This window comes from Dromaius novaehollandiae, chromosome 7, assembly GCF_036370855.1.
Source record: "Dromaius novaehollandiae isolate bDroNov1 chromosome 7, bDroNov1.hap1, whole genome shotgun sequence".
Taxonomy (NCBI): domain Eukaryota; kingdom Metazoa; phylum Chordata; class Aves; order Casuariiformes; family Dromaiidae; genus Dromaius; species Dromaius novaehollandiae.
This window is the reverse complement of record NC_088104.1, coordinates 2,742,092-2,756,131: the sequence shown is the minus strand read 5'-3', so window position 1 is coordinate 2,756,131 and position 14,040 is coordinate 2,742,092. Positions and strand designations below refer to the sequence as shown.

The 14,040-nt window shown below is 37.1% G+C and overlaps 1 protein-coding gene across 5 annotated transcripts in view; it reads left to right on the top strand.

Moving 5' to 3' along the window:
• Positions 1–14,040, top strand: part of RIF1 (replication timing regulatory factor 1) — a 36,871-nt gene that overhangs the window by 5,158 nt on the left and 17,673 nt on the right. For all 5 annotated transcript variants that reach the window (XM_064514548.1, XM_064514546.1, XM_064514550.1 and 2 more), the window contains 13 exons: positions 1,671–1,860; positions 3,813–3,905; positions 4,004–4,142; positions 5,179–5,330; positions 7,229–7,349; positions 8,411–8,584; positions 8,843–8,953; positions 9,195–9,257; positions 10,170–10,270; positions 10,677–10,763; positions 12,294–12,367; positions 12,505–12,685; positions 13,702–13,809. In XM_064514548.1, coding sequence (XP_064370618.1) covers positions 1,671–1,860; positions 3,813–3,905; positions 4,004–4,142; positions 5,179–5,330; positions 7,229–7,349; positions 8,411–8,584; positions 8,843–8,953; positions 9,195–9,257; positions 10,170–10,270; positions 10,677–10,763; positions 12,294–12,367; positions 12,505–12,685; positions 13,702–13,809 — 1,594 coding nt within the window. The remainder of the gene's footprint in view (positions 1–1,670; positions 1,861–3,812; positions 3,906–4,003; positions 4,143–5,178; positions 5,331–7,228; positions 7,350–8,410; positions 8,585–8,842; positions 8,954–9,194; positions 9,258–10,169; positions 10,271–10,676; positions 10,764–12,293; positions 12,368–12,504; positions 12,686–13,701; positions 13,810–14,040) is intronic.

Sequence of the window (14,040 nt, the reverse complement as noted above, 5' to 3'; positions counted from 1 at the left end):
GAACTACTGCTCCTATTTCTGACCTTTTCCCAGACTCCTGAACCACTTCATCTGCAAAATATTCCATTAATGATGATATGACATAATTGATTCTGACACAGAAAGTAGTCAGTGTTCAGATAAACTTTAATTGCTTTAATTTTTAATGGTTCATTAGGAATGCTAAGTTATTTCCAAAGCCTCACTTACCCTTCACAAGTCATGTTCTTTTCATATTCTGGTTTTCTTTTTCAAAGTCAAGCTGGTTGAGAGATTTTCAGCTCTCATATGGAAGGATTTACATTTAGAAATGTCTTCTCATTGGTGCTTTACATGTTTATCACTACACTGTTCCTCATAACACTGTTGAAATACTGTTTAATTCCAAAGCCAACACTTTAGACTAATACTGAAGAGTGCATTCTTTCAGTCGGTGCTGTCAGAATAGTCAAAATAATAGATTTTATCTTTATTTGGAATTAATTCATCTTTTTAGTAGTAAATGTGTTTAAGCTTAAATCTTTATTTAAGTACTGTCGGGGAAAAAAATTCTTGAACTGTATGTACCTGTCTTGAACAGCAAATACATTTTTAAGAAAAACAGTTACTGTGGTAACTTGTTTATTTTCTCCCCTCTATTTTAATACATCAGATTTCTATAGCAGAGAAATTGGGTATTACTTTTTCCATTTACTTGGTATTTAGCAGCTTTTGACATCTGGATAATTATACTCTTTAATGTTAATCTCTTTTTGCAAATCTGAGGTGCAGTACAGAATTACTTCTGAAAATTGCACACATTATTAACGGTTTCATATACTTCTATAGGATTACAAAAAAAGATTCATTTACTCTCCAGAGCAAGAGTTGTACTTGAAAATAAATCTTAAACAGATATTGGGTCTCAGGTTGAGTGACACCATTGGCAAGAGGATGCTGTGGTTCAGAAGTCCCTTAGGCTGATGGCAAATTTAATGGAAAACTATTGTCTTAAGCAGTGTTTGCCCTTCAGCCTTCACCTCAAAGACGTGAAACCTTTTTTTGAACAAAATTGTTGAGAGGCAGCAATTTTCCTTAGTGTGGTAAGACATTTGTTAGCTGTAATGATAGGGATATGACATGGCTGGGTCACAGAGAGCATCTGGGAAATTGTCTGTCTTCCAGAGAGACAGCATTCTTCCTACAGACAAATTTGAATACATGCCAGGTACTCCTGGTTCTCGTCATTTTCAGTGTGGGGTTGTATAAACATACTGGATTTTTTTTTGTCTTACTGTGTTCAGGCAACTAAGCACTAGAGCAAGGATGAAATAAGGATACTTGACGAATCTACTTTGGGTCTGTGCAAACCTGTGCTGCTTCTGGGTTCAAGCTGTCTTTCAAAAGCAAATGTATTGCTTTCAGCACACGTAGCCTGTTGGACCTGATCTAGTCTGTGTGAAACATATAAGGAATGGTTAATTTGCAGACTGTACTTGGTCATTAATGACAAAGAAGTGATTATATGTTTCTTTCAGGCTTTCAGTTATTGTGCTAGATTTGCCTAAAAAGTTGTGATAGAATAAGGACAACTGTAAATGTCAGTTTGTTGCTCTGCTCTTGGAGAGGGACATCTGAATTACTGTTTTTTTTTTGTTTGTTTTTGTTTTTGTTTTTTTGTTGTTGTTGTTTTTTGTTTTTTTTGAATTCAGCTTAGTGGAGCAGGCACCAGCCCAAATGGGAGAAGAGGCTGTGAGGTGGGCAAAATTGATCATTCCCCTGGTCGTCCATTCAGCTCATAAGGTGCAGTTACGAGGTGCCACTGCGCTGGAGATGGGCATGCCGCTGCTGCTTCAGAAACAGCAGGAGGTCGCGGCTGTCACTGAACACCTGATGACCACAGTAAGTGGACATGTTGTGCATTCTCTCTGTTCTAAAGGCAAAAGCACTGGTTTTCAGTTTTTTATAATCTAGGTAGAGATTTTTCAAGCAGCTTTTTGCTGTCACTGTGTATTAACAGCAACTATGTAATGACAGTTTTGACAGAAAAAATGAAGGTAATGGCAATGTAGTTATAGGACCACTGTAAAAAAAAAAAAAAATTTTTTTCTCATATGAATCATTGATCAGGATAATAACCTATCTTTTTAAAATGACCTTCAAGCACCTGTCTTGATAGCCTTAACTCAGATGTGGCATCATTAAACTCTGTTTATTGCCTCTTAAAATGAATTTAGTTTACTAAGCTATAGCAAAATTTAGAGTGAGAGTGACCCACATTATCTATCCCGGCTTCCTACTCAAAGTAGGGATAGTTAGATCAGGTTGCTCAGGGCCTGGTCCATCTGGTTTTTGAACATCTTAAAGGATGGAAAATCCTGCAGCCTCTCCGGGCAGCCTGTTCCAGTGCTTAACCATGTTCACTATTTAAAAAAAGGTGTGTGTGGGGGGGGTAGTCTTTTTTTTTTCTTCCCCCCCCCTCCTCCTTTTGCCCAAGTGGAATTTGCCGTGTTGAAACTTGTGACTGTTTCCTGCAGTGCTTTCCTTGGGTGCCTCTGAGAAGTGTCTGGCTTCTTCCTTATAACCCTACTGTAGGTAGCAGAGGACTTTGCATTTACCTTTGAATTTTGTGAGGTTCCTGTGAGCCCATTTCTCAGGCTTGTTGAGGTTCCTCTGAGTGGCAGCCCTGCTCGCCAGTGCTCCAGCCAATGCTTTCCCTTCCCAGCTTAGTGTCAATGACAGACTTGCTGGGGGTGCGTTCCACCCCGTCATCCAGGTCATTGGTGGTGTTAAAGCATGTTGGCCCCAGTGTTGACCCCTGATGAATGCCACATAAGTTGGGCTCTGAACTGCTAGCCAGGGGCCTTTGAGCCCCACAGTCCAGACACACCTTGTAATCTGTCTGACTAGTTTGTATCTCCCCATTCAGCTACAGGGACAGTAGAGGACACTGTGTCAAAGATTTGCTAGAGTTGGAGTGAAGAACATCTGCTGCACTCCCTGGGTCTGCGGAGCCAGTTATTTCCTCATAGCAGGCAGGCAGTTTGGAAAAGCAGCATTTGCTCATGATGAAACTGCTGGCTGTTTGTAGAGACCTTCTTGTTAGTTTGTGTGCCTGAAAGTGGCTTCCATGGGAACTTCCTCCATTATTTTTCCAGGCACTGAAGCTGGGTTGGTTAGCTTCCAGGTCTTCCCCCTTGCTCTTTTTTCGGAGGTTGGCATAACATTGCCTTTTTTTCTGCTGTCATTGGGGACCTCTCCTAATTGCTGTGACCTTTCAGAAATGATAGTGTGGTCTCATAGTGTCATTGGTTTTCTCCCTCAGCGCCTTTGGATGCATGCTGTACAGTTTAATGGACTTTTATATGTAGTTTACTTAAGTGATCCCTAGCTCAGTTCTTCACCATAGGTTGTACCTTTGTGCCCAGTAGCAAAGGTTATGGGGGAGAGAGAGGTTGAAGGCCTGAGAGCAGACCTACCAGTCAAGAGAGGAGAGGAAGGCACTGAGTACCTCCGCATTTTCCATGTCCATCAAAGGGTTCCCACCCTATCCAGCAACAGCCCCGTGTTTTCCTTGGTGATCTTGTTGCCAGCATACCTGTAGAAGCCCTTTGTGTTACACTTAACATCCCCTGCTGTTAGCTTCAGCCTAAAAAAATAATCAAATGTTAGCAAAGTTTGACTGATTTACTGACAAATGCAGCATGGAACAGAACTGTATCTTTCCGATCTAGAAATAACATAGTTAATTCCAGATTGTTTGTGTTTTTCCAAGAGTCATGAATACAAGTACATGGTTTTTAGAGTATTGTGAGTATATTCCTTGCTAAAAATATTTTTCTTTTTGTTTGCAGAAATTAATTTCAGAACTCCAAAAATTGTTCTCTGCAAAAAATGAGACTTATGTGTTGAAATTATGGCCGCTATTTGTGAAACTACTTGGAAAGGTGAGTAGAAAAGGAGTAAGTTTACTTCCCAAAGGATTCATGATTGTAGATTTTTGACAACATAAATATCTTAACTCTGTGAACATCTTTATCTTCAGACTCTGCATCGTAGTGGAAGTTTTATTAACTCATTGCTGCAGCTGGAGGAACTTGGATTTCGTAGTGGCTCACCAGTGGTAAAGAAAATAGCCTTCATTGCATGGAAGAGTCTAATAGATAACTTTGCTCTAAATCCAGGTAGATTTGAAAACAAAAAGCTAACACCTGAACTGTTTTGTCTATCATCACATTACTTAAATGGAAGAGAATGTATTTTTTCCTCAATTTGATAGTGATCAACTGTATATGCATATGTATAAGTAAAATTGAAATATGCTTTTTTTTTTTAATTGAGGACTAACTTTATTTGATCAGTTCTATCTTAATTTTGCTGCTAGGAGAAATTGTTAATTAACAAACCTTTGTTTTATAACAGTTTGAGCCAAACAGCAATGAAATAGAGAGGAAAAACATTATTTTGTAGGTTTTATTTTGTGTTGTATTGGCTAATTGGATAAAAGCAATGCTTCAAGACTCCAGTAGTTGTTCTAAAAAAAGTTACTTGGTGTTATTGGCATTTGTGTTGTGTGTCCTAATGCGAATAACAAGGATTACCTACTGCAAAAGCAGTCTGAGCAGTTTCGTGTTAATTGCAGAGGGATGTGTTCTGCTGCTGCTGAGTTGGCTAAAAGTTTCTCTTCTTTGGGCACTTGGATAAAGCAAACCTCTGTCCAGACTTGCTTTGCTATTCCTACATGGTAGGAAGATTAATTTAAATAACCTGTAAGTTATATAAATGTAAGTCATATAAAAAAGTGGTAAACTACCATTCATGACTCCAGTATACTTTAAAACCATTCAGATGCTTTCAGTAGTTAATGTACATACACATTATATTATTGGTTTCCTTTTTCTGTTCTCTTTAAATTATCAAGCATGAGTGGATATCATTCTTCCATGTTTACATTAGTATTCAGCAGACTTCATTTCAGTCCTGATATTCAAAAGAAATGCTTGCTATTTCTGGAGTCATTCCATAAAACTTTTAGAGCAATAAAAAAGGTCAGAAAGATTGGTGTATACATAATGTGTTTCCACAAATTGTTACTCACTGTATTTTAAGCTAAAATACACTAGAAAGAGACATATGGTTTAAAAATTTTCCTTTTTTGTTCTGCAAATCAATTTTTAATTGCATTGCTTAAAAATACGGATTTTTTTTTTTGTCCTCAAGATATATTGTGCAGTGCCAAAAGGCTGAAATTGCTAATGCAACCACTGAGCTCTATCCATGTGAGAACAGAGGCTTTGGCGCTGACAAAACTGGAGGTCTGGTGGTATTTACTTATGAGGCTGGGACCACAGCTGCCTGCGAACTTTGAACAGGTAAAAAAACCTGAAAATAGTCATGGCATAATCATTTAGACTGTGTTGAGTGTGCGAAGCTAAGTCTTCTCTCTCATAACAATTTTTTTTATACCTGTTTTGTTGTTCCCTAGTTCAGTATTAAAATGAAACTGTCATAAGGGACTAAATCTGACTTACACGTATGTGGTTTTTACATGTATATATTCTATATAGAAGGAGTATTTGGGGCTATGCTTGCAATCTTTTTAAAGTTGTGAAAGTTGAGAGCATATCTGCATGTCATGTGAGCATCTTAATGAAAATCTCTGCTCAGTGCATGGTTGTAGTAAACCTAAGTGGGTTATCTAAGGACTGCTTTGTCCTTTCACTGTGGAAGTATATGCTTTGCAAAGTCTATCATAGGAAAACATACTGAAAAGAATGCAAAATATTTAGAAAGCAACATAGAACATTGGTCCAGGTGTACTTTTCTCTACAATTTGCAATCAATCAGGCAGTGCTTTGCCCTTCCAAAGGAACATTCAGTGAACAAGGAGAAAAGCTATTACGATAGCCCGTTCACAAAAATATTGTGAAAGCCTTCAATTTCATGTTTATAAACTGTCAGCAGATATGTGGGATAGTGAAAAGAATGTCTGCATCTATTTGAGCAGATGTTTTACAGTTAGTTAAGGAACCTCGTGTATGCTCTAGTCAGTTGTTAAGTGTGTACAGTTTTCTGTAAATTCGTCTATTTTCTAAAGATGCAAATAGAAGTTAATCATAAGAGAAATAAAGGGCTCTCAAGTGTGTTGTGCACAGAACAGAGACCAACTTTTTAATATTTCATTTAACAGTAATGGAAATATTTCTTGTGAAAGTTGTTCTGAGATGTGTGCAACTTGGAGGGGCAGGGGGATTAGCTTTTTTATTTTGTCTTCCTGAAACACTTGTTTTGGGTTGTGCTGACTTGAAATCATATCCAGATAATACTTCAGGAGTCATCATTGTCTATAATGTGCAGACTGATTTCTGCCTTGTTCAAACAGGATAGGCCTGAGTGAAGGTTTCTGTATTCTGTTCACTATGGATTTGAAGGCTTAGACTTTTAAGCAGCGCTTAGGTAGTTGAGTTGACTTTAATAATAGTGGTAGTTGCACTTGTTCTGGAAATGCAGTTTGATAGAAAGTTTTCTAATGTTGTTAGCACTCGCATTACAATTGGAATGAATAAAGTGTTACTGTTAGGTTTCTGAATTTCATTAAATTAAACTTCACAAGGTGAGAGAAGGGGGGAAAGTTCATCTAACTTTTTAATTACGGTACAGTTAAATCACTTCTACAGTGGTTTAATCTAGCCTTCGCAAGCCCAGCAAAGGGCTACTAAGATGACTGAGGGATTAGAGCATCTCTCATATGAGGAAAGGCTGAGGGAGCTGGGACTGTTCAGCCTGGAGAAGAGAAGGCTGAGGGGATCATATCAGTGTGTATAAATATCTGAAGGGAGGGTGTAAAGAGGACGGGACCAAACTCTTTTCAGTGGTGCCCAGCAATAGGATGAGAGGCGACGGGCACAAACTGAAGCACAGGCAGCGCTGTCTGAACATGAGGAAAAGCTGCTCTACTGTGAGGGCGACAGAGCAGTGGGACAGGTTGCCCAGAGAGGTTCTGGAATCTCCATCCTTGGAGATGTTCAAAAGCCGTCTGGACACGGTCCTGGGCAGTGTGCTGTGGGTGACCCTGCTTGAGCAGGGGGGTTGGGCTAGATGATCTCCAGAGGTCCCTGCCAACCTCAACCATTCAGTGATTCTGTGAAGTACCCAGAAACTCTGGAAACACTGATATTGTAGACAGCAGTAGTCTACACTGAAATTTAAGAGTTCTTTAACTGCTCGTCTATGTCATTCCTGTTTTCACTGAGGTTTGGTATCTTTGCAGGTTTGCGTACCATTAATCCAAAGTACTCTAAGTCTAGATTCGTCTGCTGTGTTGCAAGGAACACCTTCACGTGGACCAGCCAACCAGAGTTTAGCCTCAGCAAACCCTACGCAGAAATCGGGTATTAAAACACAAGCCTCTTTGCAACTATATTTCAGAAACAGGAGCTATTCTGTTATAGTAGACACTGTTATGCTTTTTCACTTGCAATATGTCATTAACAAAACCTATTTAGAATATTGCATGCTCATCTGAGAGCTTAGAGATGGGACTTAGATTAGTTAATACAGACTGTTGTAGTTGGAAATTTACAAAATCATGCTAATCAAATTTTGTTGAAATCCAGCTTTTAATGTCCTGAATTGTGTTGCCTTTGGTGAGGGAGCTTTGATCCTCAGTTTAAAATTCTGTTTCTTAGTATTTGTTGGTATAGGCACTGTTTATATATGTCATTTTCAGTTCTATAGTATTTTCACTTTCTGCTTGAATGAGTCACCCCGTGATCATAATATATACCTATCTAATTTTGATTCTTTAAATGCATGTTAAATATCAGCAAGTTGAGCTGTGTATCTAAATGTGTGAGTTACGGAACTGCCTTTGTTTTCTGTATAGAACATCTAGGAGTCTAGGCCTTATGTAATTGTAGGATGCTGTAATTAGAAGCCTCAGGTATGTTGTATGAGTATCCCAGATGTGTAAATCTTCCTGTTGTTCCATTTAACAGGAAAATTAGTTAATTTTAACTTTGTAAAATCCTCTGTGAAATCCGTCAGTATTCTTTGTATCTGGGACCTTTCATGCTTGAGTATAGAAGTTTCTAATGGAAATGTTTTCATAGCAATAGAATTATTAGTAGTTGCTGTGTAACAGCAACTTTCATGGAGAGACATTTTAAAAAAAAAAAAAAAAAAAAAAAGCTTGCAGTCTGAAACTTTTGGTTCTTCCAAGAGATCTTTGGAAGATATGTATGCTTTCAAAATACATGCTTAACTGATGTTAACCTAACTTGGAGTGGGAATTTGTACTAGATGTCTGACTGTCACAGGTCTCTTCAAGCCTATATTACTCTGATTTGGGTTTTTTTAGTGTTAACTTTGGGGTTTTGGTCTGTTGAATCTTTGCCTTCACTTGATTCTAGATGAAATACTTGATAATGTAATTTTTCAACCCTCACTCCAGGTTCTTACCCATTTGCAAGTCCAGTCACACCGAGGATGAACTTGAATTCTAGTACAGCAGGAATGGTGGTGATTCCTTCCATTCAACTTCTGGGAATCGAAATGCTGCTTCACTTCTTGAGGGGCCCAGAAGTTTTGAATTTTGCTAAGCAAAATAAGCTGGTACTCAGTTTAGGTATATGAGTTATTTTTTCAAAGTATTTTTGCGTAATCTGAAATTACTATTTTTATTAGACTTAATTAATGCCCATTAGCATGAAATGCTTGAAATATTTAAAGGTGTTAGTTGTCATCTTTAATGTTAGAAGATGTTTTCAATTGTATCAAGTGCTTAGAGTTCATATTTATGCTTGATTTTCTTTTTAAAAAGATTTGCCTTAAAAATGGACCACAAAATAACAGATTTACGGAATATGTTTTGTTCTTCTCGTAGAGCCTCTTCAGTACCCGTTGATCAGTAGCCCTTCTTTTTTTTGTAAGCACGCCAGCACACTTATAAATGCAGTTCAGGATGGCTTCATTGCAATTGGAAAAGAGGTTCCTGGTAAGAATTTAATGGTGAAATTAGATTTTTCTTTTGTTAGAAACAATCTGGGGGAAGGGGGGGAAAAAATAAAACTACTATACTATTCCAGTGCTGACATTATTAAATAGAACTGATCTGGCTAGGTTTGAAAGATTTTGAATTGTAGCTTAAATCAAAGTCTGTAGTTCAACACAATTTGTACTTCAGTGTCTGTTTAATGTTTTTATTACAAACTGAATAGAAATATGTTATGTTGCAGATTATATGCTGAATATTATATGGAAGGACATTAATGGATATGTAAAAACAGCTATTGAATCAGGTAAAAAAAAGTACATGTTATGTTGGTTATTGCTAACCAGTTAATTTTTTAAGATTAGAGTCTAAGTGTTTGCTTCATTGCTAGTAGTTGCCTATTTTTTAGGCATCATCAGTAGTTGTTCTTAAAGAAACAAGCTAATCTTACATGATGCCTCTGTGTTTATTACAAAAAAAAAAAAAATCTGATCTGGTCCAGTGAGGCTTATTAGCGAAGGCACAGTACCATGTGACTACAGCTGTCTTGTCTTTTAGCAAGAAGATGTAGAAGCTCTGCAATTGCTTGAGGAGTTGTGCTTTTCTTACTGAAAAAATCTTTGCCATATCAAAAAAATAATCCCACCCAAGTGTTTGTATTGAGGACAGCTTTTAGATTTTTCAGAGTCTTAATCAAATTAGTATAAATTCTTCCTTGTGTGACTACAGCTATGATTTTTTTAAAATTAGATTTTTCTCATAGTAAACAATCTCTTCACAGATGTATAAAGAGAAGTTCTTTCATATTAAATAAAAAAGTCCATTACTGTATAAAGGCCTTAAAAGTCCAGAACATTCTTAATACTGAAGTTTTTTTGCACTGAAAGGTCTAACTGAAAAGCATAGCAAAAATCCACTGCCAGATATATTACTTGGATGAGGTAATACTTCACAGGGTTTTTGAACATGTCAGTTAAGTGTGTACAGAAGTCCATGTAAAAGGTAGGAAGATTTTACGGTTTTCATAATAAAACTTTTTTCTTTGCTCTAAAGAACAGTGTAAAAAGTTTAGAGACTTGGTGACTGATTCCGTAAAGTATCTAGCATATGTTTGTAGCGAAATACAGCATTTGTTTCAGCTTACAATGTGTTATATTTAACGATGGTCAGAGTGACTGTTAGTCTGTTCTGCTGTAACTGTAAATATACATTGTTCTAGGAAATAAGAAAGAAAAGCAAGGGTCCGAAGTACTGACTATGTTGCTCCAGGCCTTAAAAAACACTGTTAGATCAAATTCTCTTCCTATGCAGAAAATACTGGTAAGTCAGAGGTGTTCTTTTAATCTTGTTTTTTATTTATTTTCTAAATTGTTTGGTGGCAGTCTTTTGCATTTTATGCATCAGAACTGTCTCTTAAGAGCCAGCTTTTTTGTTGAAAACTTCATTAAGTTAGGCGATTGTAATCAGACTACACAGTGTTCCTTAAGGGTTTCTTAGAAAGTGTTTTTTAGATTTATCAACAGTGCTTACAGTATAGGATATATGATTCCTCTCCCAGAGCCTTTTGCTTCAAAGAACAGCTACTTCTATGATGGATTTTCTTTTTTGACTTTTTACTAAGGAGGAGCAAATGTTACAATTTCACTAGTAATTTGTACTGTTACAAAAATATCTTTCCTAAAGTTCCTAGTATATTTAAGTACATTTTCTTCTTTTTCCATCCTAGTCCCTCATTGACATTACTGTTAAGGAATTGCCCCCAAAAGTATTGGGATCGCCGGCTTATCAGATTGCCGATATGGATCTTTTAAATGTAAGTCTGACTTTATTCCAGATCTTTGTCTTTATTTATGCTTAAAGGCATTAGGAAGTCATATGTGCGCAAATGTATAGAGTGCTTTAAGTCATGACATCCAGATCTTTTGAAAATTTTATATTATTCAGCTTTCCAGAACGCTGACTGTTTTCAGCCCCTGACTTCTCATGAATAATTTAACTGTCTATAGCTAAATAGGGATGTGCTGAAAATACTGAATGAAGCAAGGTTTCTCCTCTTATTTAAGTCACGATTTATATTACGGATTGCAGAGAGTTTTCAAGGAAACTACATAGTCTTAACTGTATGGTACTTGTTATATACTGAAAAACGAAGTTTTGGGAAAATGTTGTGAAGTCTAATTTCACTAAAGAAGGGTACAAGTGTTAAACTCCTCAGGAAAAATCGAATGCACAGACATGAAGCAGAGAATGCCTTGCTGGACAGTGTCACTGCAGAAAATGATCAGAAGTCATAGTGGCCTAACAGCTGAAAATATCAACCATAATCTACTTGAAAAAAAAGGGGAAAAAAAGAAAAAAAGCTGGTTTCCAGCATTAGAAAAAAATACTCTTGTTCTGCGTGAGTCCTAGTGGACCCTGACTGGTGTTCTACCCTGAATTCTGTGCACTGCCTTAGAAGGGAGAGCTAGATGAAGGCAGTCTAGAAAACAACCACGGAAAATAGCCTGTGAGAAAAGGCTGAAATAAGATTTTTGGTTGGAGTGAAACAGACTGAGGGGGAACATGCTGCAGTCAGTTTTTTTCTTTTAAAGGTGTTTTAGGGCTGTTTAGAATTGAGGGGTGATCAGCTCTTCTACATGCCTCAGTAGATAGGAGGTTTCTCATTTATTTTGCAGCAGCGGGGGGAGATGGAGCTTTCTAGCCTGTGAAAGCAGCTAATTGTTTACACTCTTCGTTGGGGAGCGCACGGAATTCTTTGGGGGTATTCACCAATATCTGTGAGAGAATATCTGAGTATAACAGCAAGGGAATGCCGCAAGTAGTGTAAATTCTGCTCAGCTCTCATGGATGTCTTTTTGTTTTGTTGTTTGGAGGTTTTCTTAAGCTGTAGTTGAAATCAGAGCTTCATTAAGGCTGATGAAGTTTTAACTGGCAGATATTAAATGTGTTTTGTTAAATGGCTTAGCATTAGCAAATATGAAATAATTCTCTGACAGATTTTAAAAGATTCAAGGTTGTCTGAAAGATGCCTTACTGAAACTTTAAGCAAATCTCACATTGCTCCATCTTGTTCAAGGAACTGTAAATAACTCATAGCCTTCTAAAAAAGAGAAGTTTTTAGCTTCAGCTATAGTATAACTGGTATTCTGCTAAAGTACCAGGATCTTTCACCACTAGTTTTTATTTTGAAGTGTTAGGATTCAATTTCCTATAGTTTGCTTTTAATGGTTATGGATTTCTGGCTTGCAGTTAAATACAGAAGATAGATACACATTTAAGTGAATCAGCTATTTCACTTGTTCGAGGTATAGACCGTTTTGACCTCTTAAATTTCTTTTACAAGGGAACGCCAGCTTTGTTCTTAATTCAGCTGCCTTTCCACAATAACCTCTTGGAACAGTGTGTAACAGATGAGAGGTATGTGTTCTTAAGTAAAGATTACTGTTTTTTGTTTGTTTTTTAAACAAGCTTCCCATAGTCTAAGATTTTATTGAAGGTTCTTTCTAACTTCAGTTAAAAAGACAAAACTTACCTAAGTAACTTTTCTCCCCTAGATTCTTCGTAATCCTAGAAACTCTTGTGGGTTATGTTTTATCTGGTCCTACATCTCCCCTGGCTTTCAGTGAATCTGTGTTCTGCATTATTAATCAGAGTGCAAAGCAGGTGGAGAACAAGGAGCATCTTTGGAGGATGTGGAGTATTGTTGTTAATCCGCTGACGGAATGGATTAATCGGGTATAGTGTTGTTTTTCCCCCCTTCCCTTTGCTCCTCCCTCATCCCCACCCCTCCCAAAAGAAAAACACAGGGAAAAATTTTGTGCTGATCTTTATCTTAATATATTTTTAGGAATTAGATGTCTTAAAGTGATGGTGAAATTACATAAGCCGTGGTAGTATATGTGAAAGTAGGATGTGTACAGCAATTTTTAAAAGCTCGTAATTGAAGGATGCACATTGCAAAGTGAGGCTGCAAAAAGGAGCAGGAAAGCAGGAGTGCTGATCAGAAGTGAGGTTTAAAATGATTCCAGTCAGAAGAGTAATCATTTTTTGGACAGTGTGCGGTACAGTGTTCGGATTTTTTCCTTTTTAAAGATTTCAGATGCTTATAGATGTCCTTTGAGCCTTTAGTGTAGCCTGGTTGTTGCAAAGGATGGAAATTTGCCCTTCAGGACCTCTTTGCCTTTAATCTTGTTTGCTCTGTGTGAATACTGAGTTGCAAGATTTAGGTTGTAATTAGAACAGTGTTTTCCAGTAATGTTAGACTACTTAATTGAAAGCTCTAATAGAAGCCATATAAACTAATATTCAACTGGTTCTGCAGGCTGCTTGCTAGGAATACACTGACTTGAACGTAGGAATTGTTGAGCTAATCACCATGTAGTCATTGGACCTAAAAAAAATCTTTGAATTTTTGAAGGAAGTTATTTTTAGGTGCTTTAAATAGGTTGCTAGCATCATTTACTGCAACTGAAATAAGTAAAAAATAATTTAAATTCTAACTGTTTTTCCACTGGGGTTAAGGAGCTATTTTGGAATTAAAGAGTAGTGCTCCCTGTCTCCCCCCCCCCCCCCCCCTTTTTAATACTGGCTTCTACTTAAGCTCTGAAGGAGCTGAGAAATGGCTAATTTAAAAATACCGTAAGTTATTTAATTTGTGCAAATTTTATGTACAAAATAAATGCATTTAGAACAGTCTTATTTATCATTTAAATCTTGCAGGCTGCTAATCCACAAAAAATTTCTCATTGCAGACTAATGAAGTAAATCAGGGCGATGCACTGGAACACAACTTTAATGCTGTTTATAGCGCATTGTTGCTACCTGTATTCCATATCTTCCCGGTTCAGGAATTTCCACAGGTAACAGTGAATTCCTAACACTGATTAGAAACAATGTGGGTTTTATGAAAATTATGGCGTACTATCTAATAATCTCAGAGTTTCATTTACCAGGGTGTGTGTGTATTGTGTGTGTGTGTGTGTGTATACATGGCTACTGTTTGAAGGTTGGAATTCTCAAGTTGTATAGGTTTTACAGAAGAAGAATTTTTATCTCTGTGCATAGACATTTATATTTATAAACTTTTTCTT